Source organism: Hyperolius riggenbachi, chromosome 3, assembly GCF_040937935.1.
Source record: "Hyperolius riggenbachi isolate aHypRig1 chromosome 3, aHypRig1.pri, whole genome shotgun sequence".
Taxonomy (NCBI): domain Eukaryota; kingdom Metazoa; phylum Chordata; class Amphibia; order Anura; family Hyperoliidae; genus Hyperolius; species Hyperolius riggenbachi.
This window is the reverse complement of record NC_090648.1, coordinates 144,171,878-144,198,828: the sequence shown is the minus strand read 5'-3', so window position 1 is coordinate 144,198,828 and position 26,951 is coordinate 144,171,878. Positions and strand designations below refer to the sequence as shown.

Below are 26,951 nucleotides of genomic sequence, written 5' to 3'. Positions count from 1 at the left end.
CGTGCTCGTGCCTGAAGAGGCACGAATCCGCAATGTTCCAGCCAACAGGACTATATCTTTGGGAGGGTCTGCACTCAGCAGGGAGGGGGGGGGGACCAGAGGAGGACCAGATAATCCCACAATAGGATCCAGAGGCTTCCCTCTTCTGCAGGTAAGTTGGCGCTTTCATACCCGGGTTCGCCTCAGGTACACTTTAAAATGTTCAAATATGTGATGGATTTGAATCCCTTGGGAGATGGCTCACAATGAACAGCATATGCAAGCTGTCACAAAGAAATTCTATAAAACCAGAAAGGCCAAGTGCCTTCCTCTCACAGCGATGAATGCCCAGGTCTACAGCAGACACAGAGGTGAGCAAGGCTTGGGTCATGTAACTTAGCTGAGGTGAGAGACTTGGGATAGAGAACTACACAATTCCACAACATGTTCTGCCTGTCAATGCGACATGACAAATAAAGATGATTACTATGAATATAAACACGCTCACAGGTCTTGGCTCACACAGAGCAGGCTGCTCCCTTTCCACGTCCCCTGCACGCCACAAATTGTTCTTAAAGTCACTGTCAATTTTGATTGATTGTCTTGAAGTAAAGAATTACATTTTTGCCCCCTGCTCTGTCTCGGTGGAATGCATATTTAACCCCTGCTGTGTCAGCAGAGAGTGTGCTGTGCCCCAGCTATTAACAATCGTCACGCACTCTATAATTACTGCACACATCAATAAGCCTTTGTGCAACGCAGCAAGATGTGAAGTAATGTTTCAGTGTGGGCGGGCGTGCAGCAGGGAACAGGTGCAAGGCATCCTGCATTTGGAGCTGTGGAATGCGTGTGTAAACGTTTGTCAGGCGTGATGCTGGTCTACATGCAAATGCACTTTATGAATAAGCAGGACGGGTGAGTTGAAGAATCTGTCTAGGTAAAGTGCCCGTGATTTCTAACCAATCATTCCACAACCTAATGGCCATGACAGATTCCGCCCACCTGTCCATGGCATAGCAAGCTTACCATTTGCCAAGGTCTACCTCATAATGGTGACCAAATGAAATAACCAATAGATGATGATACTAGGTACCAATACTACTACTTCTAGAGTAAGAGCTCTCCCAAAATCGGACACCCTGTCAAACGACTAGTAATACTACCGTGTTTCCCCAAAAATAAGTCCTCCCCTGAAAAATAAGCCCTAGCAGTATAGAAAATCAGATGCTATGTTAGTGTATGGGGAGGTGTGCAGTCTTTTACTGCACCTCCCTTGTGGCTGCATCCCCCTCCATTCGCCTGTAAATGGCTCCAGTATCCTAAGATGGTTGGTGCCCTTAGACCCAGTCACCGCACTTTCACAGGATGTGGCTCCTTTGTGACTGCGCTTCCCTCTCGTCCTGTTTAATGTATGCGCACACATGCTGATGCGTTCCCAGCGCAGTGACAAAGGAGCCAACTCAGCATACAGCGCATATGTGGCAACCAGGACAAAGGGCGCCGACCATCTTAGGATACTGGAGCCATTTACAGGCGAATGGAGGGGGACGCAGCCACAAGGGAGGTGAGGTAGGAGACTGCACGCCTCCCCATACACTAGCATAGCATCCAATTTTCTACAGTAATCCTTCAAAGAAAATAAGCCTTAGCAGATATTTTGGAGCACAAATTAATATAAGCCAGTGTCTTATTTTCGGGGGGAAAAAGTATGTTCTGTACAATTCTTTATAATGCTAAACTGGGAAGCCTACAAGGAATACCCCTATTTGTTGGGCGACTACTTCCGTTTTAGTACAAACAAGTCTTCCATATATCTGAATCATCACACAATGGCCCTATTCAGGGTCGTAACTAGACTTAATAGGGACCCCCTGCAAAAATGATAGCATGGGGCCCCTCTGTCGCCAAACCCCATGGGATCAGGAGCCAGCGAATGGCAGCAGAGAGTGTTTCACTGTGAAGCAGCGTCTGGAAGCAGAAAATAATTACACGCGCCACTACTGCACGCGGTTTTCGTGAGTGAATGGGGACGTTTCTTTGCTAATTGGCTGCACTTGCGGTTACAGAGAGGGAGGTGGAGGGGCCCCCAAAACCTATGGACCCCCCTGCAATGGCAGGGGTCGCAGGGGTGATTGCTATGCCCATGGCCCTCGTTTACTGGGGCATTTTTAGAATCAACAAGCTTCTCCAGTGAGGACATAAAAAAAGTAAAAACTGGGCTGACTACTGATAAGTTAAAATTGTCTGCCATTAAGGTGATCAAATTTGCTACATTCCTCGGGATTATATCAGATTGCAGTGAGGATTGAAAAGAGGTTTATAAATTAGTGGTTGTGTAATAACAATTGCATTCAAAGCAAAACATGTATTTTTTCTTTTTCAAATTAATCCAGGATCACACTGCTGGTTCCCACAGGAGACTGCATTCATTTGGCTTTGTATTATGCTGACCCAAGCGAGGGACGGAATACTTAGCCCCATTACAGCAGACAATTGTTTAGTCCATAACAGCTGTTGATACAACATATACCATAATCGTTCAAATATTTATTGTATGTATAAAGCACCAACATATTACGCATCGCTGTACATTAGTTAAGGTTACAGACAATATTTTAGGGGTGACATACAGCAAACAGACAATACAGGAATACATGCAAACCAGATAATGCAGCACAGTAGGAGTACCAGGTAATGCTTAGTCACTGGATGGGAGCATGGAGATTAGGCAAGTCGAGTTCACTCAGATCCATAGGATGGGTGCACAGTAATGGAGGAGCATGAATAGGCAGAAAACATAAGGAGGAGGACCCTGCCTGAAAGGCTTACAATCTAGAGAGGTAGAGACGTGAAAGGTAGGGGGATCAGGGTTCAGCTGCGGGTTTAGAGCTCCAGTGTGTGTGTGTGTGGGGGGGGGGGGGGGGGGGGGGAGGGTTAGGCCAGAGTGAAAAGGTTAGTTTTGAGGGCCTTCTTGAAGGTGTTGAAGCAGGGGGAAACCCTAATGGGGGGGGAAGGTAGGGAGTTCAAATAAACATGATGAAAAGTTGCAATGGCTTTCTGGTGTGCATTAGGCCAAAAAGTTGGCTAGCTTTTCCCATGAACCCTCTGCAATTTTTTAAATCCCCCCTTACCTATCCCTTAATAGTTCTGTACAGTAGCCACTAAAATTAATCTAAACCTCACCATTAGTGTTGTAATAAATACTGGTACTATCAGACTAGTCCACTTAAAGTGTACCCAAGGTGACATGTGACATGATGAGATAAACATGTATGTACAATACAAAACATGTTAATACCCAGCTGTTTTACTTGTTTTATTTTGCTGCCTGAAAGCGTTAAGTTCTAAGCATGGAAGTGACAGCTTCTGTCTTGTTGGCGAACACTGTCATTCCAGCGCAGGAGACTTGGGCGCAGCAGTGAGTAACTTCAGTGCCGTCAGAAGATGGTGCTGAAGTTACTTATATAACACAATAATTCAGCCTACAGCAGTGGCGGCTCCAGGAAATTTTTTTAGGGGGTGCTATGCAGGTGCTGGACCAATTCCCGGGGGAGCTGACGACCTGCGGCGCGCCGCGTCAAAAAATGGGTGTGGCTACAACCTGCGGCGCGCGAAGCGCGCCGCGGTGAAAAAATGGGCGTGGTCATGACCGGATGAGGGCGGGGCTAACTGTAATTTAAAGTGAACCCAGGGTGAGAGTGATATGGTGGCTGCCATATTTATTTCCTTTTAAACAATACTAGTTGCCTGGCAGCCCTGCTGATCTATTTGGCTGTAGTAGTGAACTGAATTACACCAGAAACAAGCCATGCAGCTAATCTTGTCAGTTCTGACAATATTGTCAGAAACCCCTGACCTGCTGCATGCTTGTTCAGGGTCTATGGTTGAAAGAATAAGAGGCAGAGGACCAGCACGGCAGCCAGGCAACTGGTATTGCTTAAAGGGAGATAAATATGGCAGCCTCAATATTATTCTCACCTCGGGTTCCCTTTAAAAGTGCAACGCAAAGACAGAGGGCCCAAGTTTTGGTGACCCTTTTCCCAGAAAATTCACATAATTGTGCAGGTTTTCTCAAGAAAATACACGTAATGTGAGCAGATTTTAACAAAAAACGTCCAATGACCCCAATATGCACAATCGTTATCAGATATGGCTCCAATATGCACAATCGGTAGCAGATATGACCCCAATATGCACAATCGGTAGCAGATATGACCCCAATATGCACAATCGGTAGCAGATATGACCCCAATATGCACAATCGGTAGCAGATATGACCCCAATATGCACAATCGGTAGCAGATATGACCCCAATATGCACAATCGGTAGCAGATATGGCCCCAATATGCACAATCGGTAGCAGATATGGCCCCAATATGCACAATCGGTAGCAGATATGGCCCCAATATGCACAATCGTTATCAGATATGGCCCCAATATGCACAATCGGTAGCAGATATGGCCCCAATATGCACAATCGGTAGCAGATATGACCCCAATATGCACAATCGGTAGCAGATATGATCCCAATATGCACAATCGGTAGCAGATATGACCCCAATATGCACAATCGGTAGCAGATATGACCCCAATATGCACAATCGGTAGCAGAAATGACCCCAATATGCACAATCGGTAGCAGAAATGACCCCAATATGCACAATCGGTAGCAGAAATGACCCCAATATGCACAATCGGTAGCAGAAATGACCCCAATATGCACAATCGGTAGCAGAAATGACCCCAATATGCACAATCGGTAGCAGAAATGACCCCAATATGCACAATCGGTAGCAGAAATGACCCCAATATGCACAATCGGTAGCAGAAATGACCCCAATATGCACAATCGGTAGCAGAAATGACCCCAATATGCACAATCCGTAGCAGATATGACCCCAATATGCACAATCCGTAGCAGATATGACCCCAATATGCACAATCCGTAGCAGATATGACCCCAATATGCACAATCCGTAGCAGATATGACCCCAATATGCACAATCCGTAGCAGATATGACCCCAATATGCACAATCCGTAGCAGATATGACCCCAATATGCACAATCAGCATCACCTGAAAAAGAAAAGAAAAACCCATTTACTCACCTACAGCCAGAAGACCTTCTTTCCCGACCTCCTGTCCCGAGTCCCGACCTCATTGTGGCGCGCAGCGCCCGCGCGCCCACGATCCTCTTCCTTCCCGACGTCACAACGAGACTTCCTGCCTGCATGCAGAGAGCAGGGCTACGGGAAAATGGCCGCCCGAAGCCATGCACTGCAGACTCGAAGTCTGCAGAACAGGGCTCCGGGCGGCCATCTTACCGTAGCCCTGCTCTGCTGCTTCGGGCTGCCGCTGTGAACTGACTTGGCGTCTTTTAGACGCCTGAAGTCAGTTCACTCCAGGGGGTGCTTTGGGGGTGCTTGGACAATTCTAGGGGGTGCTCGAGCACCCCCTTGCACCCCCCTGGCGCCGCCCCTGGCCTACAGCAATTGCTGGAAGCCGAATTATTTCATTCCCCACCATCCATTGCGCCCTGGAGGGGAGAATAGTATTTAAAATCAATGGGAATTTGTGCAGGAGCAGGATAAGCCATCCAGGCTGTATCCTGCACCCAAGTCACCTGCGCCGATTCCTCTTGTACGCCTTGTTGGTACCTAGTTGGCAATATAGTAAACATAACTAATAAGCAAATTACAGCCATAAAAGTTTCCCTTGCAGAATAAAACTTCTGAGCTCAGGGGAGAGTTATAAAAAGGTCAATAGTTCATGTATTTTAAAGGACACCTGAGGCGAAAATTAACTAATGAAACAAACGATTGTATCTATCTTCCTTCTCCTAAAAATGACTTTTTAAGATATTCCTCAGTTTTATTTTATGTTTAAATCTACTTTTAAGTTTTAACTGTTTTATTGTTTTTGCTCAATGACACATTCATTCAAGTATGCCAGAGCTAAAATCTATTGACCCTTTTTAACTCTTTCCTGCTCTCAGAAGCCATTTTTGCTAGGAAAGTGTTTTATAGTTGAAATTTCTTATCAGTGAGGGTCACACTGTAGTCACTTCCTGTCTGAGTCAGGACTGAGTCAGCCACTTACGTACCTGATATTTAACTCTTTCAAGCATAGAAAGAAAATAAAAGGAACACAGCTTAGTTATTAGTGTGCTAGGCACTGTACATCCACATGTCTATCTCATCATGTGACATGTCACTTCGGGTATCCTTTAAGTCCGGGACACTTAATAGGCTGCCACTGATTAGAGACAGTAAAACATTCAATCTACTTTATGTTTAAATATAAAAGATAACCATAGAATACTTTAAAAAGTTATTTATCTCTTCAGTTTATTTTCACCTCGGGTTCACTTTAAGTGGATTTTATTTGTTACGCTACTTGTGTCAATTGTCCAGTTTGGTTAATTGTTGGTGTTATTCAACATTAGTATATGTCTGATTTTGTTCCTTTTCATACAGGGGATTTATGGTTCTCTTTACTGGTGGAAGTACAGACTCTAAGTACTGGCAGTTCCAGATTGGCTATACTAGTTCTAGATATATGCACATCCCTGAAGTATCTTTTGGTTTTTTACCATGCAATTGTTAATGCTCCGTGTTATTTTATTTGTGCCAAAACCAATTATGGGTACAACTCACTTGTACTTGCCAATATAAATTCCGATATTCAAGTGCTATGATTACGAGAATATGTTGCACTAGAAGTCTACACTATAAATCATTCAAATACATTAGTAAATCCTCATATACACGTTAGAGACAGTCTCAGACAGAGATTTGAATTAACCTCATGCTGACAGCTCCACGCCAACTGGCATGAACGCGGCGGCAGCCCCAGGACCACTCCACGCCGATTGGTGTGAATGGCTGGGAATAGGGATTGCAGGAGATTGCGCACATTTCCGCATGAATGACGGAGCTCCGCCCCGCCAGTCTCCCAGCGAAACTGCTGTCTAATAACAGTGTACATCGCTGCGATCTAAGGCAGCGCTGTACTGAGGACAGTCGTGTCACTCGGCTCTTCCCTCCAGTGGCACAAAGGCGAACAGCTGTCATAGGCTGAAGCCTATGACAGCCGATCGCGCTGATTGGCTGGTGGGGGGAGGGAGGGTGAAATAAAAAAAATATAAAGAAAATAGTAATATTTAGTAGTAAAAAAAAAAAAAAAAAAATTGGGGGGAGCAATCAGACCCCATCAACAGAAAGCTCTGTTGGTGGGAAGAAAAGGGGGGTGGGGGAAATCACTTGTGTGCTGACATATACGGCCCTGCAGCGAGGCGGTCTCCCCCCAGGTAATGTGTTGCCCGGCCCCCCACCGCAATGCCGCCGACGCAAGTCTGCTAGGCCCCATTGCCACTGAGTTACCCTGCTGTAAAATAGGGTAACACAACGCAGGTTTGCAAGCCAAGTGTAGAAGGGGCCTGAAACAGGCATGTACAACGCAGTGACTGTTTGATACAACACCACATTTATTTTTTGAAACAGTAAAAGGAACCCTTGTCTGTATTAGCTATCCTTTAGAGTGAATTGTAGTTTCATTTGTTCCATCCTAGCAATTTATTTAATTAAAGCAAACAATCATTTTGTTAGTGCAGCCTTGTCATTCTTCTCTTCCCTGGTCCTCCGACATGCAGAATATGGCAGTGGAGAGGTTAAGTACCCTAAGAGACTTCACAGTTGAAATTCTACTATCTCAAAATCTCTTATAAGAAATGATCTGGAAAAAAATGATCTTAATGTTGTTTCAAGGCTGAGTGCAGCGGCTGCATTGATGATCTGTCACACACTGTAATGCCTTAGAATGAATGAAAGGACCTTTAGGCTCCATATATACAGAGCATCTGTTAGTTACTATCCATCATGTGTGATCAGCCAGTAATTTCCAATATCGGAATGGGTGATAAGGGTTAAATGAGTACACATATACAGTCAAATTACCCTGGTTCAACGGATAGAAATCTAAAGAACATAGGAAGTTGGGGTCTTGCTAAAAGCGGTCTTTCCTTGATATATATTTATATATTTTTTTATTTTACCTGTTTGCAGTGTAAGTAGAAAATCTAATCCTGTCCCCAATATGAAATTACTAGAGATGGTGACAATTGGCTAGTGGAGAAAGTGAGAGTCCAATATATAAATAAGAGTGAGAGTACAATATACGCCTGAGTCCCACTACATAAACAGTTGGATACAGGTTCACTTTATGTATAGTAGTGAGCTTTCAATTGAGCAAGAAACTATTAAATCAGCTTTTGACTTTGACTAGAGGAATGATGACGTTTTTCCAGCTTTTGGCAGATGTCATTTTAGTTGAAAAGGAAAGATCCTCGAATATAAGTCGAATCAAATATTTAATGCTCTTAAGCTGGAATTTTCTTCTGACTCAATTATAAATCTACCCGGCAAAGTTAATCGCTGCAATTGGGGACTAGGAAGAATTAACAGCTACATTTGGGGACCAGAAGGGGTTAATGATAGCACTGCATACAGTATTGCAGCTTTAACTCCTCCTGTCCCTTATGTGCAGATAATAGCTCCTCCAGGCCCCCAGATGCAGCAATTATTTAGTCCCCTTCCTGGAGACCAGTACTTTTCCCTCGCCCCTTTTCTTGTTAATTGTTGTAGCCAGGACTTTCAGGCCTGTGTTTTCTTGGCAATTTCTTTATCAAGAATGTGTCACTTACCATTGGGTAAATTGCTACAAATGGGAATGTCACTAACAGTACACACATTACTTAGTGTGCTCAGCGTTGCTTGTGACTCGTGTACAAGTCCCCTATATTTTAATGACGTGAATCAGACCTACATCTCTAGAGTTATAGTCGAGTATATACAGTAGCTAGCGAGTTTCATTCTGAGTCTGAGATAGCCCTCAATTTAGCAATGTAGGACAGTGGACCATATGTCTTTTTGGAATCAAAGGGAAAAGGGAATGTATCATGTCGTAGACCCTACTCCAAAAGAGGGTCAGTTTAGGACAGAACCACAAGGATTGGAACACTTTTTCATGGTGCATTCTCTAAAACCAACTGTAGGTTCTCAAAGCTGTGGTACACGTAGCCCTGGTGGTACTCAAGTAGCAATCAGGGGTAATAAAACATGTCATAGCCATACTATAACAGTGAGTTTTGGGATAAAAAAAATGTTTTTTGGCATTTAGCCTGAAAACTTATTTTCAGTTAATCAAAATCATAAAGCAAAGTTTTAAAAGCATGAGAAGCATTTATACACGAATACTGAGAATACTTATCAAATACAGCAAAACTCCCCATTATCCAGAACTCAGTTAACCAGAGGTCTAAACCAACCAGAAAATACAATTCTGGCCTTATAAGATGCATAAATCTACTATTACACTTCTTTATACAGTAATAATTTGTTTTGAATTAATGTATTAAACATTAATATAGAGATCATGAGAAGTATGCATGGTAAGTACTTGTTTTTCAGCAAGGTCTATTTTAACAGCAACTCTCAAGCAACAAGAAAGCCAATCCTTGTAGGTGACGGATATATATATATATATATATATATATATATATATATATATATATATATATATATATATATATATATATATATATATATATATATATATATATATATATATATATATATATATATATATATACACACACACACACACACACACACACACACACTTAAAATAAAACTGTCATTCTCACTTGGCAAGCACCATCTTTCAATAAAGAGGCACAATACAGTAGTGTTAAGAAGCCCTGCTCAAAAACATAGAAAGCCTATAGGGAAATTATTGTGGCCCCTAAAACATATATGCATAAAAAATAAGTTTGTGGACTCACTCACTGTAATCATATAAAAACAAGAACACCATAGAACACCATTTTGGAAAATAATGGATGAGGACTGGAATAGCAAGAAAGCAAAAAGGTGCAAGAGCTTGAGGAGGTAAGACACTTCAATAACATGGATCTCAGTATAGCAGGACATGGAATGAGACTCCAGAAGCTTTGCTAAAGATTTGAATATAAGATTATAATTTGCTGAATATAATATGTGAAGGTACAAACATAATGCTCAAGAATTCCAGACTGGTCCTAGTGAAAGCTGGAATTCAGAATTAATTCTGCTTTTCCATTCTCTGTCATGAAGATATTTAAGACTTTAGATTTCTCTGGGTTGACCGTCAGACCTAAAATGTGAGAGGAGTCTCTCAAGGTTTCTATTACATTTGGAAAGAGACATGCGGTTGTGTTATTACCATCAATAAATCATCTTCAAATAGGAGGGCTTCATGCTGAACTCCAGCAACCTCTACAACACTGACTGCTATTCATCCTAACAACCGTTGCTATAGGTTAGATAGCAAGTGTGAAAAAGAAAGTAAAAAGTGGGCATCCTTGATGGATGAACTTACATCAAACCTTGATTAACAACTTCAGCAGTAGGTTCAGAGTACAAAATTTAAACAAAATTTTTTTTCCCCAGAACCTGTTTTTATCTGTATGTTTAAGGCAATCCCATTGCAGACAATAACAGGTCAGGGACCAGGGGCATAACTGCAGACCACTGCAAAGCTTTCATGAGGGCCCTTAACCCCAACCCCCAACTGAGAGGGGAAATGTTGCTCATTGCCGTTAGGTACACTATGCTTGTGAGATTTTGTCAAAAAAAACATTTCCACGAAAATAACTCATTTACTGTGCACATGTCCCTTTCAATATGCAGGCATAGTGGCAGTTGTTAATCAGTGGCTGCTACTGCTATAGTGGTGGCTGATAATCTACAGGCCAAAAAAGGGGGTGGCAGAGTGGCAATACAAGGTAGCCCCTGCATGTGGAACCTCAGCTACGGCTTGCAGGCAGCATGAAATAAACAACTGTGGAGAGCTTCAGGGACCATCATAAATAGCTTGGTTGGCTGCATTTAGCCCCTGGACTGGACTTTGGACATGCCTACCTTAAAGTATCCATCCATGGGACCAAGAATATTGTTGCTGCGTGAACTTTTTTGTGGCACTTGATAGAATGTATCACACAAAAATATATATTTTTTTATAGCACAAATTAATTTCACCTAAAATGATTCAGTTTCTTCTTCCGAATTAACAAGTGAGTGGATGTGTGCTTAGTTCGTGAGGTACGCTGCAGAGACTAGGAAAACTCCTGCCATTTGGCCTTTGAGAAAAAACCAATTAGAATACTGCTTTTTCATGCTATATACATTATAAATGGCAAAGCTGCCGACAAAGCAAAAGGTGGCTACTTAAAGTGGATCTGAGGTGAACTTTTACTCATTGCATAATTGTGTTCCTTTCCTTTTGTTTATAGAGCATTCCTCAAGCCAAATACTTTTTTGTTCTTGTTTTAATACTCTTATTCCCTATAAACTAAATAAACCACGCCCACGGGTTTTCAGAGAGTCTTGGCAGTAGCAAAGGCTCAAGGGAGCTCAGTCTGGGCAGGAGGAGGAGGAGGAGGAGGAGGAGGAGGAGGTTTTACTAGCCATTGATTTCAGAGGCAGAGGGGAGGAGGGAGGAAGGGGGATTAGGTTTTTTTTCACAGGCTTAGTGCTCAAGATACAGATAAGCCTGCCTCTGTGTAATGTTTACAAACAACGTGGCTGCTGTCATTGTATCACAGGAAGAAATAATAATTTTCTATTAAAGCTGTTTGCAGCTAGATTTGCTGTGTAAACTATCTAAACTTTAGATAATATATATAGACAAGTTACTTTTTATAGTTAGTTTTGCCCTGCCTATAATATGCTTTTATCATAGGCCTACCATCCTTTGTGCTAAGACAAATAGCGAGGCTATTTCGAGCACTATTTTTCATCTTGTTTCTCTGTGGACTTCCTGCTTCTACTTCCTTCTTCATATTTTGCTTTTGCATATTTTTATAAACATTCTCAGGAAAAAAAAAACAAAAAAAACTTTCAGCAATAATCCAGTCAGCACTATTTACATAGGCCCAGGAGTGGTGGAAGTCATGGAGTGCAAAGTGCGCCCAATGAATTTAAGACAAAGGAGTAAAATACATATAGGAGGCAGAACTTACCCCGTGGGTAGATTTGGAGAGGCTCAATCTGTGGACTGCTCCCCTGCTGCTCAAAGACCATGCTGCAATACTGCAAAACAACAGCACATAATACATCTAGTTGATCAATTATCTTTTATTATTATTTAGTATTTATATGGTGCTGAAATTTTATGCAGCACTTTACAGAGTACACAGTCATGTCACTAAAGCCTTGTTCACATTATCAAACACAGATGGCTGGGTGTTTATAATGCAACAGACCTCATCTCCATTGCTGTCAGTTGTGCTGCTAATCCCATTCACTGACAGTGAATGAGTCAGCGCTGCATTTTGGCCAAAAATGCATGCAGCAGTGCGCTATTGCAATGCACTGCTGCACACAGCAAAATTAAGAACTGCACAGCCACGTGTATAGAATGAACAAGGCCCAACCTTCTCTCAGAGGAGTTACAATCTAATTCCCATCATAGTCATATGTCCATCGTAGTCTAGGGCCAATTTAGAGAGAAGTCAATTCACTTATCTGTATGTTTTTGGGATGTGGGAAGAAATTGGAGTGCCCAGAGGACACCCTGCAAAAATATAACCAGCAGTTCTACCAAGAAAGTGAGGGTGTCAATCTTTAAACTGTAACATGTGACTTAATTCTAACATTTACAAAAGTCACATTAGGCTTGATTCACTATAACAAATAGTGTGCCTACGAACTTTAGCCTGCTATTTGGCAATGCCGAGAGCTCCACTTGTCCTGCCCTGAGCTCCTGCGGGTCCAATCACTTTAAAGGACATTATCCCTGCACTTTGATTGGCCCAATAGGCTGCCTGTCACTTGACAGGCAGCCTATTGGGCCAATCAAAATGCGGGATTGGACCTGCAGGGGCTCAGGGCAGAACGAGTGGAACTCGTCATTGCCAATTAGCAGGCATAAGTTAGTAGCGCTCGCTATCCTACTCTGATAAGGCAAATTAACTCTGATAAGGCATGCTAACTCTGATAAGGCACACTAACTCGGATAAGGCATGCTAACTCTGATAAGGCATTAACTCTGATAAGGCATGTTAACAGGTCTTATCAGAGTTAACACACCTCAGAGTTAACTCTGATCAGGCATGCTAACTCTAATAAGGCAAGCTAGTTGTTATAGTCAACCCCCTTGTGTGAAATGACATTCAGAAAGGAACCCTGTGAGCTTCCTCCTCATCCAACGAAAGGCAAAAAAGAGTGAAAAGCCACCTTGCAGTGTGCACCAGCCCTAAGTAGACTCACAAAGGGTTTACAGTCCATGATGTACATGGATAGAAAGTTGAAGAGGTTTTTCCGTCTTATTACAAATAATTACTATAATGTGAATATTAATTACTGTAATATAATGCACTTGGCATGAGTTGTGTTTAAAAGGTATGGCCTGTATGGCTGGCACGTCTTAATATAAACCTATAAGAAGTTACAGTGTACTGGAACAATGTGCAGCACTGTCTGTATTACACACAAAGAGATACACTATAACACGTACACACATTCCTTACAATGTTCACCCAGCTGTATTCCATTGCTAGACTACAGTTGGTTACAAAGTGATAAAGAAAGCACAATCCCACCAGAACGAGGATGAGAAGTGGTTGACAGCCTGGAGGGGGTTAATTACCAATGAGCCGTAACTTTAAGTACTGCATAAAAAAAAGCTAAGAAATTGATAGTTCATTTATCCAGCACAATACCTAATGCACAAGTCATTAAGAGAGATTATTCCTAATGTGTTGTTCACACTAAAAACATCAAGCGAGACCCCAACCCTTTAAGCCATAAGAGACCATTTGTATCTCAAAGTCCTGGAAAGGATAAGAGCAAATGAAAACAAATAAACTAGGATGTTTGGGGAAACTTACGGGAGACTCCATGCAATAAGTGAGATCTATGACTATAGAATAATAGGGTCAAGGTTCCTCAGTCAGGTAAGGCCTAGCTACACAATCAGTAAACCACACCTCAAATAGGCTCAAATTATTAAATGGTCAGTGATTGTTGTTTGGGAACTGCATGCCTTTCTGTTCATATAAAAGGGGATGCAGCTCATAAGAAGAGCTGGTCCATGAGATGCAACTAATTCTAAGGCTAGGTTCACAGTGCTCAGTTGTGTTGCAGAATAATTCTGCATGTCAGCTCACTATACAGTTCTATGGGCCTGTTCACAGTAACGTATCGCGTTATTCTGACTCGCTGCATGTGGGCTTCACATTAAAGTCTATAGCCAGTCTTTATTGCAGTTTACAGTCATTATAAAGCTTGGGTTATGCAACTGACCACTGTGAACCTAGCCTAAACTGCAGTCAAATCCAATGCAACATGTATGCAGCTTGGAATTGGGCCAATCAAAATCATCAGGCAGTTCCTTTGATTTGGCCAAGTTCCAAGGTTGTCATTGGTGTTCTGTCATCTTCCATATGCTGCACCACGTGACTCTTTCTCTCTCAAATTAAAGTGTACCTGTAGGGAAAAAAAAAGTGCCCCTACGAGGTACTTAACTCGGGAGGAGGAAGCTTCTGAATCCTGGAGAGGCTCACTGTCCTCCTCCAAAGGCCCGCTCCAGCTCTGGGACCCCCGTATGCTCGCACATGCGCAGTAGTACGGACCCACTGAGGCTTCGGCAGGAAAGTCGAGCCTAATCGTGTCCATGCTGCAGTAGCGCGGACCCTATCGGGTTCGACTGTTTCTGCTGGAGCCCAAGCATGTCCATGCTACTGCGCAGGCGCAGCGCAGCCGTGCTGTGAGGGCCCTGCTCATGAACGGCAAGGTGGATGAAGACGTGGGAAGCCTCGAGGCAATCCCTGAAGTATTTCATCTTTCTCCCTACTAAACTCACAGGTTTACAGGTTTACTTTAAAGCCCACCTCAAGTAATAAATGTTATTTTACTGGTTTCTTTTCAGAAAACCTTGAGAGTTTATTGCTACCTGTGTCACCATTTTCCTCAACACCTTATGTTTGGGACCTCTATCGCTTTAAAAGGCACCTAAACGGTCAATTAGTCTATAGAACTACACACGCAACTATGTTTAGCGTAGGGTCCTTATGCTTACCTGTGCTCTGGTTTGCACGTGGTCCCCTCTGCTGTGCCGCTCTCACCTCCATTTGTGGTTCCAACTAGAGCAAGTTGCATGGAGAGCCACATTCTTTGTCCACTCCCGCTCCCTGTAACATCTCACTTCCACCCGGTGGTACATAAGTGGGGTCTGGGCAGCACACTTGAGAAGCGTCACTCCTGCACAACCAGGCCGGAGTGCAAAATTACAGGGAGCTAGGAATGCAGAGGGCATCTACCGCTCATTGTGCAATGGGGAGAGAGAACATTGCAATGAAGAGGACCCCATCCTAGCCAGAGAATAGGCAAGTATAAGGATCCCATAATACTTATGCTGAGGTTTGTAGTTTTATAGGTTTAGTGTCAGTTCAGGTGAATCCTGGTGGTTCGGGAGCAATACCAACATGTTTCCCCTATTCTGCAAAAAAAGAAGTTTTGTTGGTTGCTGGATTAAATTTGCATTAAATCAGCATCTCATTGACCGTCTCTACAGAAACCATAACCAGCAGCATCAACAGGAATCCTAGCGTCTGATGCACTTTACGGCAGTAAAGTTGCCATGCGTAGAGAAGGCACGGGCAATTTTACCGCTGCTGAAGCAGGGGGGCACCACATGTTAACCCTTTAGTGCCACAGACAATACCAGGTTAATGTTCTGTGGTTCCCCAGCATTTCTGACGGTAAAACTGCACATGGCAACTTTACTGCTGTATAGTGCGTCGGGCCCGTTATCCCCTACAAAGCTATGTTATAACACATCAAGTGAAATACTCACATAGGAAAGCATAGCCTTCATTTCCTCATCACTCCTCACAGTGATTCGGTCACCATCCTCATCTTCATCTATGATAAGATATGGAATAAAACATTATTACTCGCTCTAGCCCTGCATAATTTTAAGGGGTATATCATTGTAATATAATATCAGGACTCCAGTAGATTTTGGCATAAAACCCATTGGAAATCTGTGCAGCCACCTGACGCCTATCCGCGCCACCCCCCTCCCTCCCCATCACTCTATTGCCGCTAGGATGGCTGTACTCCGGTGGCATGTGCGGGGCCTCGTACCGTGCCTTCATTTAACAGTTACAAGCGCCGCAGTGGCTATGGAGAAAAGCTATGGGACACAGGAGGTGCACCAGCAGACAGGTGAGCCAAAATCACTCTGCAACTCACCACAGGTTCCGGGGAGTACACATTACACATTGAGAGGGGAGACCGGCCTGGGGTCCGTCATTTGTCAGAAAATCAGACACCACTACCGATGTGCTTTCGAGTGACATATTTCCAGCATATGCAAAATGTCCAAAGTTTAGACAAGGGCACCGGTTTTTGAGAGGACTGCGCTTTTACAAGCTGCATTTCAGGTCAGCAAGTGAATCCGCCTCACAGGACAGTCAGTCAGGTCACTTTTGGCTTGGGGCTTTTTGCAGTCTCTATACAGTAGCAAGAAAAAGTATGTGAACCCTTTGGAATTATATGGATTTCTGCACAAGCTGGTCATAAAATGTGATCTGATCTTCATTTAAAGGGAAGGTTCAGGGAGTGGGAAAAAAAAAATCCATATCCACTTACCTGGGGCTTCCTCCAGCCCGTGGCAGGCAGGAGGTGCCCTCGTCGCCGCTCCGGAAGGCTCCCGGTCGTCTCCGGTGGCCGACCCGACCTGGCTGCCAGGTCGGGCTGTTCTGCGCTCCAATCTGCGCCTCACGGGGGCGCGCTGACGTCATCGGACATCCTCCGGGCTGTACTGTGCAGGCGCAGTAGTTCTGCGCCTGCGCAGTACAGCCCAGACGACGTCTGATGACGTCAACGCGCCCGCGTGGGATGCAGAAGAGCCCGTCGTTGGAGCACAGAAGAGCCCGACCTGGCAGCCGGCCTGGCCAGGTCGGGTTGGCCACCGGAAGCCTGCGGAGCGGCGGCGAGGGCACCTCCTGCCTACCACGGGCTGGAGGAAGCCCCAGGTAAGTGGATATGGATTTTTATTATTTTTTTCCCCACTCCTTAAACCTTCCCTTTAAGTCACAACAATAGACAATCACAGTCTGCTTTAAACTAATACAACACAATATGTTGGCGCTTTATAAATACAACAAATAAATAAATAAATAAATGTTTTGATGTTTTTATTGAACATACCATGTAAACATTCACAGTGCAGGTGGAAAAAGTATGTAAGCCCCTAGACTAATGACATCTCCAGGGTTATAAAAGTATAATCTAAAGTCTTGCAGTTCATCAGTCCACTGTAAGATAAATGGTCTATAAATGGAGAAAGTTCAGCACTGCTGCTACTCTCCCTAGGTGTAAAAATGACTGCAAGAGCAGAGTGCAGAATGCTCAATGAGGTGAAGAAGAATCCTAAATGTCAGCTAAAGACTTACAAAAGTCTCTGGCATATGCTAGCATCCATGTTAGCGAATCTATGATACGTAAAACACTAAATAAGAATGGAGTTCATGGGGGATTCCACAGAGGAAGCAACTGCTGTCCGAAAAAAACATTGCTGCATGTTTAAAGTTTGGTTTAAAGTTTGCAAAAGAGCACCAGGATGTTCCACGCCAGTACTGGCAAAATATTCTGCGGACAGATGAAACCAAAGTTGAGTTGTTTGTAAGAAACACACAACATTATGCGTGGAGAAAAGGAGGCACAGCACAGCAACATCAAAACCTCATCCCAACTGAAGTATGGTGGGGGGTTCATGGTTTGGGGCTGCTTTGCTGCGTCAGGCCCTGGACGGATTGCCATCAAAGGAAATATGAATTCCAAAGTTTATCAAAACATGTTGCAGGAGAACTTAAGGAGACGCTGAAGCGCTTAACAGCGTAACCAAGAGCCCCTGTCACTGTTTTCCTGTTGTGTGCTGCAGCCCCTCTGTACTTATATATTTCTTATGGAGTCTGGGGACCTCCAGCGCTGCTTGCATGCTTTGCATAGAATTGCATAAAAAAAAAAAAATTTGGATTGTGCTGCTCACCCCTTGGTTATATATATATATATATATATATATATATATATTATATATATACATACATATATATATATATACATATATATACATACATATATACATATATATATATATATATATATATATATATATATATATATATACATACATATACATATACACATACATATACATATACATACATACATATACATACATACATACATACATACATACATACATACATACATATATATATATATATATATATATATGTGATTTGTATGTGTAGCACAGCTAAGAAAAAAAACATTAGCAGCAGAGACACAATTCTAAGGCTCTATTCACACCTGCGTTTTCAAAACGCCGGCAATTTGCAGGAGTGATTTTTCCACGATTTGACGCGGAAAAAAATCACTGAACACTGTGGCGATTGTGGTGCGATCGCGTCTTGTGCTTTTATAGCATTGAAACGAAATCGCCTGAAAATGGTGCAGGCTATGCGTTTGGCGTTTTTGCCCGTGTTTGAGCGATTTGCGCAAATCGCCCAAGTAAGAACGGGCCCATAGGGTTTCATTACACTAGCGTTTTAAAAAGCGCTAGCGTTTGAGCGTTTTGCCGAAATCGTGGCACAACGCTCTAGTGTGAATGGGGCCTAATGTTTCCAGTAAAGGAAGAGCTAAGAAACTCCAGCTGTTATCTATGCAAATTAGCCATTGAGCTCCACGACTTTCAAAGTCGCAGAGAACTCTGCCAGACACTTGAGATAATATGCTTTCATGTGTCTTTTTTTCCCTCTGCAGGGAAGATTTTACAGAGCAGGCTAGTGAACTTCTGAACCCATTTAGAATGCTGAGTAGTGTCTAAACTGCAAATATTAGAGAATGATGCAATGTTATAAAAACACTATATAACTGAAAATAGCTACTAAAATTCTAGTAATTATCCGTACTACACAACCAATTCATGATATCATAACTATTTTTTTTTCCGCTTCAGTGTCTCTTTAAGGTCATCTGTCCACCAGCTGAAGCTCAGCAGAAGATGTGTGTTCCAACAGGACAATGACCCAAACCATAGAAGTAAATCAAACACAGAATGGCTTAAACAGAGGAAAATACACCGTCTGAAGAGGCTCAGAGTCCTGACCTCAACCCAACTGAGATGCTGTGGCATGACCTCAAGAAAGCAATTTAAACCAGACATCCCAAAAATATTGCTGAACTGTAAAGAGGAATGGTCAAGAAATACTCCTGACCGTTGTGCACATCTGCTCTGCAACTAAAGGAAACGTTTGATTGAAGTTATTGCTGCCAAAGTGGGTTCAACCAGTTATTAAATCCAAGGGCTCACATACTTTTTCCACCTGCACTGTGAATGTTTACATGGTGTGTTCAATAAAAACATGGAAACATTTAATTATTTGTGTTTTATTAGTAGACAGTGATTGTCTATTGTTGTGACTTAGATGTAGATCAAATCCCATTTTATGACCAATTTGTGCAGAAATCCATGTAATTCCAAAGGATTCACATACTTTTTCTTGCTACTGTGTATATGGTAGGTGTTGTACAGGATTTTAATCCAGTCAGTCCTTAGCAGCTTGAGATAGGGGTGTACACCCAGAAACAGTAGTCAGTCACTAAGTTTTTGTATCTGCAATAATAGAGTTTTCATTACACTGGTGGTGCCGACTCCAGCAATATTATATTCTTGCTGCAGAAAACATTGCGCATCATGGAGTGGGTAATTTTTCAATAATTTTTGTGGTGAGACTAATAATATGCTTTTCTCAGACATCTTTTTGTGTAAAGATAATTTCCTTTTGTACTTGAAGCTGTGATCCAAATAACCTTAATCTCTGGATATTTCCAGACTCATGCAAATAGCTGGATATTTCCAGACTCATGCAGATAGCCAAGTATTGCACCTGGCTAGAGCAGGGCCGGGCCGAGGCATAGGCTGGAGAGGCTCCAGCCTCAGGGCGCAGTGTAGGAGGGGGCGCAGAATTTGTTCAGCTGTCATTCCTAATTGTGTTTGAAGCAGAAAGAGATAAGAAAAGGGGATACATGGCAGTGACTGCAAGCCATATAACTAGATATTAAGGTGTTGGGGAGGTTGTGGGCCCTGTGGCGCCTCTTAGTCTAATAGTAATCAGTGTGTGACGGCTGGGGTGGGAGGGGGGGCGCACTTTGGTGTCTCAGCCTTGGGTGCTGGAGGACCTTCTCCCGGCTCTGGGCTAGAGAGAAACCATAACTACAGCAGTTGAAAACTTAAGGACAAACATTTTTTGAAAAAAATGGCAAATGTTATTCCTGGTCAACGTTCTACACAATGACACTACATGGAGTTTTGCTCTGTTCTGCCGTATTTGAGTTTTATATATTTTGTGGGGCTTTCAGCACAAACTAGATCATAAACATTAGAACACTTCCTCACATTCAAACGCTGTAGTTGTTGCATCAGGAAGGACCTGGCCAATCACATCCTAGAAAAGAACAAGAGAATGAATATAAACATAACCAGATGGTTGTCTTCAAATATTTACTTTATTGTTTCAATTCACATGTAATTAAAAAAAAAACACACAATTCAGTAAAAGCGTCATATTAAAACAAGGCATAAAACTAGGCATATTCAGTACAGGCATGGTAATGGTGACGCACCACGTTCATTATTATTGTTTTATATTTATATAGCGCCAAGATCTTCTGTAGAATGTACACAGTACAAAAACAATATTGGGGACCATGGATAAAGCCCAATGCAATCAAAACATACAGCAAAGTACAAATACATAGTTTATACATAGTAACACTTTCATCTACTAACCACAGCACAGACACTACTCTGCTAGGTGATGACGACAGTAAAAAGTTAGATTGTATATTATTACTGTATTTTTTTGAACTATAAGACTCACTTTTTCTCCCCCAAAAGTGGGGGGAAAAGTCACTGCGTCTTATAGTCCAAACGCAGAGAGTTCCTGAGGGCCCTTTTTTACTTATAGCTATTGCGATGCTGAATCGTAAAATCACAAATAGCGATTTTTGAATCGCTAGGGTTGCCACTTTAACATAGGAATCGCGGTAGGTATTGTCCACTACCGCGATTTGATTTTTCCAAAAGCGCAATCGCGTTCAGGAGCAATTTTTACCATGATTTTGCAATGCAAGTGCGCATGTAAAAATAGTTACAAAGCGCAAACACTAGCGTTTAGCAATTGTGCTAGTGGAAAAGGGCCCTGGCTTGTGAACGCCTGCCAATATGAACCTCCAACCCGTCGCAATGTCAGGGACTCCCTGTACTGTGCACATGCAGAGGAAGATACAAAGGGGCATATAGTAGTATACAAGGAGGACACTGAAGGACACAGGGAGACACAAGAGGTCAAAGGGGGCATGAGGTACAAAGGGGGCATACGCCACAAGATGCCCCTTCACCAACAATGCACCAGGTTTAGTATATGTATATAATTTTCCCCTTGGTTTTTGTCCTCTAAACCTAGGTGCATCTTATGGTCAGAAGCGTCTTATAGTCCAAAAAATACGGTAAATTGTATATTGTTAAATGGAACCCCTCCTCCCTACATCAAATGTACTGGCTCCGCCCAATGTATGTCATCATCCGGACTCATCAGAGGCTGGTAGATGACAAAACGCGTTGGTGGGAGCCAGTTCCTCTGACGTAGTAAGGAGGGGTAGGGTTCCAGGAAGTGAATGCCCAGGTCGCAGCATAAGATGGCGAGGGATGGAGCAGCGGGACGCGGCAGTTACTGACCAGCTACAGGGCCCTGGCAGTCAACATTACTTACTGATGAGCCTAAAAACATCTGGGAGTGTGAGTGTGTGTGTAACTAGTGCAGCCATTTGTACTTCATTGTTGATCATATAGTGATGACGGTTTTTATGCTTTTTATTGAGAGTTAAAGGAGGATTTTATGCTGTGAATGCTGATGAGCCACTTAGGGCCTTGAGTAGGTAGAAGTGTGTGTGTCTTGTACCATACTGTGTTTGTAGGAAGGGCTTGAATGTGGCCCCTGAGGCTTTTTTTTACCAGCCCCCACACACAAAATGTATTACTTATAGATGAGGTCAGCTACATCTTTATATATTGGTGGTCTGCATATAGAATAGCAGTGCTGGCACCAACCATCGACATGGAAGCCAGAAAGTAGTAATTCGCTGGTTTACAATCAAATTCCACATCAAGTGACACTGCTGTCCACTGCAGGTTGTCACATGGGTATTCTTCAATGTCTGGCCCGCAAAGACTTCTACATCAGTTCATGTATACTCCAGCCCCCCAGCAGTCTGAAGTATGTTGACCCGGCCCTCGACCCAAAACGATTGGGGAACCCTGGTTTAAAGGGACTCCGAGCACCTCTCATGGGCATGCCTTTAAGACAGACGTCTTCCAACAAAGTCGTGCTATGACCCCTCTGGAGGAGCCTCTTGCAATGGCCATGCATGTCACTTCCTCTTCCTGCTTCATTCAGTGATGCACTCCTCTAACAGAGAAGACAGGGGTGCCCTGGAAGTTATAACCAGATGGCAGCTGCGATTTTTAAATTGAAATCGAACGAAAACTATTTGGTGTAGAATGGTGATTGAGGCATCAAATGAAAGAGGAGAGCACAAGCTACAGAAAGGTATGCATCTTTAAAGAGAACCAGAGCTAACCTAAAGAAAAGATTCTATACATACCTGGGGCTTCCTCCAGCCCCATACGCACCGATCGCTCCCACGCCGCCATCCACCCCTGCCCGCATCTAGGTGAACCGGGACCCCGCTCTGCCGCCAGTCGGAGCCAGTCTAGCATAGCATAGGTGCGCTCTTTGCGTATCTCTGCAGCAGTGTATGGAGAGATACATAGAGGGCGCACTTCTCCTGCGTAGCGCGGCTCCGATGACGTCACTGACGGGAGCCGATTCTCCTAGATGCGGGCAGCGGTGGATGGCGGCGTGAGATCGATCAGCGCGTATGGGGCTGGAGGAAGCCCCAGGTATGTACAGGGAGTGCAGAATTATTAGGCAAATGAGTATTTTGACCACATCATCCTCTTTATGCATGTTGTCTTACTCCAAGCTGTATAGGCTCGAAAGCCTACTACCAATTAAGCATATTAGGTGATGTGCATCTCTGTAATGAGAAGGGGTGTGGTTTAATGACATGGCCTCCTTGTTCACCTGATCTGAACCCCATTGAGAACCTGTGGTCCATCATAAAATGTGAGATTTACAAGAAGGGAAAACAGTACACCTCTCTGAACAGTGTCTGGGAGGCTGTGGTTGCTGCTGCTGCACGCAATGTTGATGGTGAACAGATCAAAACACTGACAGAATCCATGGATGGCAGGCTTTTGAGTGTCCTTGAGGTGGCTATATTGGTCACTGATTTGTTTTTGAATGTCAGAAATGTATATTTTTGAATGTTAAGATGTTATATTGGTTTCACTGGTAAAAATAATTGAAATGGGTATATATTTGTTTTTTGTTAAGTTGCCTAATAATTATGCACAGTAATAGTCACCTGCACACACAGATATCCCCCTAAAATAGCTAAAACTAAAAACAAACTAAAAACTACTTTCAAAAATATTCAGCTTTGATATTAATGAGTTTTTTGGAGTTCGTTGAGAGCATGGTTGTTGTTCAATAATAAAATTATTCCTCAAAAATACCACTTTCCTAATAATTCTGCACTCCCTGTATAGAATCTTTTATTTAAAGAGTAACTGTCAGGCTGCAGAAGCTAATTTAAACCTCTATTCTCCTGTGTTAAACAGTTTAGACAGAAGCCAAAAAGACATTACTAAAGATAAAAATCTCTCTTACATTTAATGTGTTCTTATCAGCAAAGCTAAGCTCCTAAGGAGGACGCAAGCCGCATTCCATACTGCAAAGCATTCTGGGGCCCTCCCCTCGGCTGCTAAGGAGAAGACGGGATCAAGTTTCAGCAGCTTCTAACTCAGTCCAGCCACAGCACAGATAAATCTCCGGGGCAGAGTACACTGCAGGAGTCAGCTATTGTTCCTAGCCACATGGCTCATTAATATTCACTGCACACTGTGTTATTCTGTACGAGCTCCTCTGTGAATAGGGAAGCAGGCAGGACATGACGACACATTTGGCTTCACAAACATGGAACCTGCCATGGGCTGTCAGGAGCATCATTCTCTGCATATACTATATAAATATTCTGTGAAATCCAAACGTGGACAGTGAAATGCATATGTAATGTAAGTACAGCCAATCTTTAGCTACTGATATATGTGTTTATTTTCTCTGAGACCTTATACCTAACAGCTCCTCTTTAAGTTATCTGGTTCCCTTTAAGTACTTTGCATTACTGGTCGGAGTCTTAAAGGCATGCCCATGAGAGGTGCTTGGAGTCCCTTTAAAAAGGAAACATCCATATCCCTCTCGGTTAAGTTTCCCTTTAAAGAGGAACTGTAACGACAAAACGGCCCCTGGGAAGTACTCACCTCGGGTGGGGGAAGCCTCCGGATCCTAATGAGGCTTCCCACGCCGTCCTCCATCTGTCAGGGGTCTCGCTGCAGCCCTCCGTGCAGCAGTGACGTAATATTTACCTTCCTGGCTCCTGCGCAGGCGCTCTGACGGCTGTCGGCGCTGAAGTAAGCGGAAATACCCGATCGCCGTCGGGTCTGCTCTACTGCGCAGGCGCAAGTTTCCGGCGCCTGCGCAGTAGAGCGGACCCGACGGAGATCGGGTATTTCCGTCTATTTCCGTGCCGAAAGTCGCCACAGCGCCCCCGCTGGAGCCAGCAAAGGTAAATATTGAACTGACAGTCGGCACAGTCGCCGGCTGTTCGGAGGGCTGCAGCGAGACCCCCGTGGGACAGAGGACGGCGTGGGAAGCCTCATTAGGATCCGGAGGCTTCCCCCACCCGAGGTGAGTACCCCCCAGGGGATCTTTTTAATGTTACAGAGTCTCTTTAAGGCCTCAATCATCCCTGGTATAAAGATGATGCGACTTTCAGCAGACACACAACAATGCTGCAGTAATAAAGGAATGTATGAAAAGCCAGAACTCAAGTCAGATGAAAAGCAGGTGAAGAGGATGTGAGGAAGAGGAGCAAGTATCTATAACCAATGGGGTCATGCCAATCTCTTTAGAGGGCATTAGAAATAGCACTAGAATTAGGAGCAATGTAATGTGAACATGCTATCTATGACATGTCTGTTTCAATGGACACAGAAGTACTGAGAACAAGGTGGTCATGCCATCAGATGCTTCGTGACCATCCACGTCACAAACCCTAATTCTAATTCTAGTGTGAAACCGGCCTTAGGCCTCTTGCACACTGTAAATCACAAATCCAATTTGTGATTCTCATTTGTCATTCCAATTTGACCTGAATGCTATCAACCCAAATAGAAAAACGCAGAAAAAAAAACGCAGCATACAGGACCAATTAAAAATCGAAAATCACATGTAAAATCTGGTCAAAATCGCAAATTGGAATTGCATGTAGTGCAAGAGGCCTTAGCTGCTAGTAATTGTAATCTGCCCAGGAAGTGACTGTTGGCAATGGCAATGACATTCTCCTTCCTAAGCATTTAGTGGTAACAACAGAAATTTGGCAACAATAACTGCTTATGCAAGTCTATTACAGAACCACTGAACATTCAGAGTAGCAGCAGAAAGTAGTCACTGACAGCTGCATGTGCCTAATGCTATATCCTATGCAGCTCTTCAGTCTATGAGGCAGCTGAAGAAAGGAGTGCAAATGTCCCCTATCTCCTACCTTACATAATGTATTTATATCTAACCTCTGCTACTACTAGTCCAGAGTCTAGACTAGCACAGCTGCTCACAAAACTGAAGGTGAACAGGCAGGCCTTTTTGTACCTAACCTGAATCCTAGTACTAGGTAAAGTTCCCCAGAACATCCCAGCAGCCCCTTTAATTCACCCGAGAATATGTAGAGGCGCTGTCATGTGCGGGGCACCCAACGCAGGCTACACCTAAACTAGGACCGCCGAGACCTAGCAGAGGCACACACTGATGTACCTGACGTCATTGTGACGTGAGGGCGAGCCTCAGCGTCCCTTACGGCCTCTTACCAAGATGTCCCGAAACAATAGTTGTGTAGCGGGCTGCACGGTCCAGTCGACGGCGCCACCTTCAGGGATGTGGATCCGAATGACCAGCGCTTGGCTTTCCATGTCCTGAGGGAGCTCGTAGCCCAGTAAAAGCATCCCGGCCCTCGCCGGGTTACATCGTTCGGGGAACAGGGGACTGAGTGTGACGGGAGGAACCAAACAGCTTTTAGCCGGAAGCCTGGGGAAGAAAAGGGCAATGGACATGTCGCCATATTTGAAAATGGCAAAGCGTCAAAAAAATTTTGAACGTCATAATGTCACTGTGTAGCATGTTGCACTGATGCTATGTGCAGTGCGCTGTCCTTGCGTATATGTTAAAAATGTGTTTTGCACCAAAATGAGCCAAAAAGAAAAAGTCTACATTTGTGGGATGGGAAAAGGAAGCCTTGGAGTAAACAACTATTTAGAGAAATTTGCAAACCTGAAGCAAAAAACGAGCTAAACCTTTTAGTCCGGATCCAAAATAGGACTTTTCTTGAATCTCTTAATTTACTTTAAAAGGTTATAAGAAAACAAGTTTTTAGGTAGATGTATATTGAGCTGTTTTTTTTTAAATATATTATTCAGCTTCCATACATGCACATTCTGAACCTGTGAGCTTGTTATTTCATTTGTTCCTTGCACTGAAATGTGTGTTTTCTCAGCCACAGTGGCCAGACAGTTTTAGGCCTGGTGCACACCAAAAACCGCTAGCAGATCCGCAAAACACTAGTGGTTTTTGAAACGCTTTTTTTATTTTTATGAAGCGTTTCAGCTAGCGTTTTGTGGTTTTGGG

At 43.3% G+C, this 26,951-nt stretch overlaps 1 protein-coding gene across 2 annotated transcripts in view; it reads right to left on the bottom strand.

Moving 5' to 3' along the window:
* Window positions 1-26,371, bottom strand: part of MAP2K5 (mitogen-activated protein kinase kinase 5) — a 221,107-nt gene extending 194,736 nt beyond the window's left edge. Inside the window, exons 1-4 of one of the 2 annotated variants that reach the window (XM_068275037.1) lie at window positions 26,138-26,371; window positions 20,489-20,537; window positions 15,875-15,942; window positions 12,039-12,108 (exon numbers count right to left, since the gene is read on the bottom strand). In XM_068275037.1, the coding sequence (XP_068131138.1) occupies window positions 12,039-12,108; window positions 15,875-15,942; window positions 20,489-20,537; window positions 26,138-26,272 (322 nt within the window). In that variant the 5' untranslated portion in view covers window positions 26,273-26,371. The other variant, XM_068275038.1, reaches the window with a different exon arrangement.
* Between the last annotated feature and the right edge of the window lie 580 nt (window positions 26,372-26,951).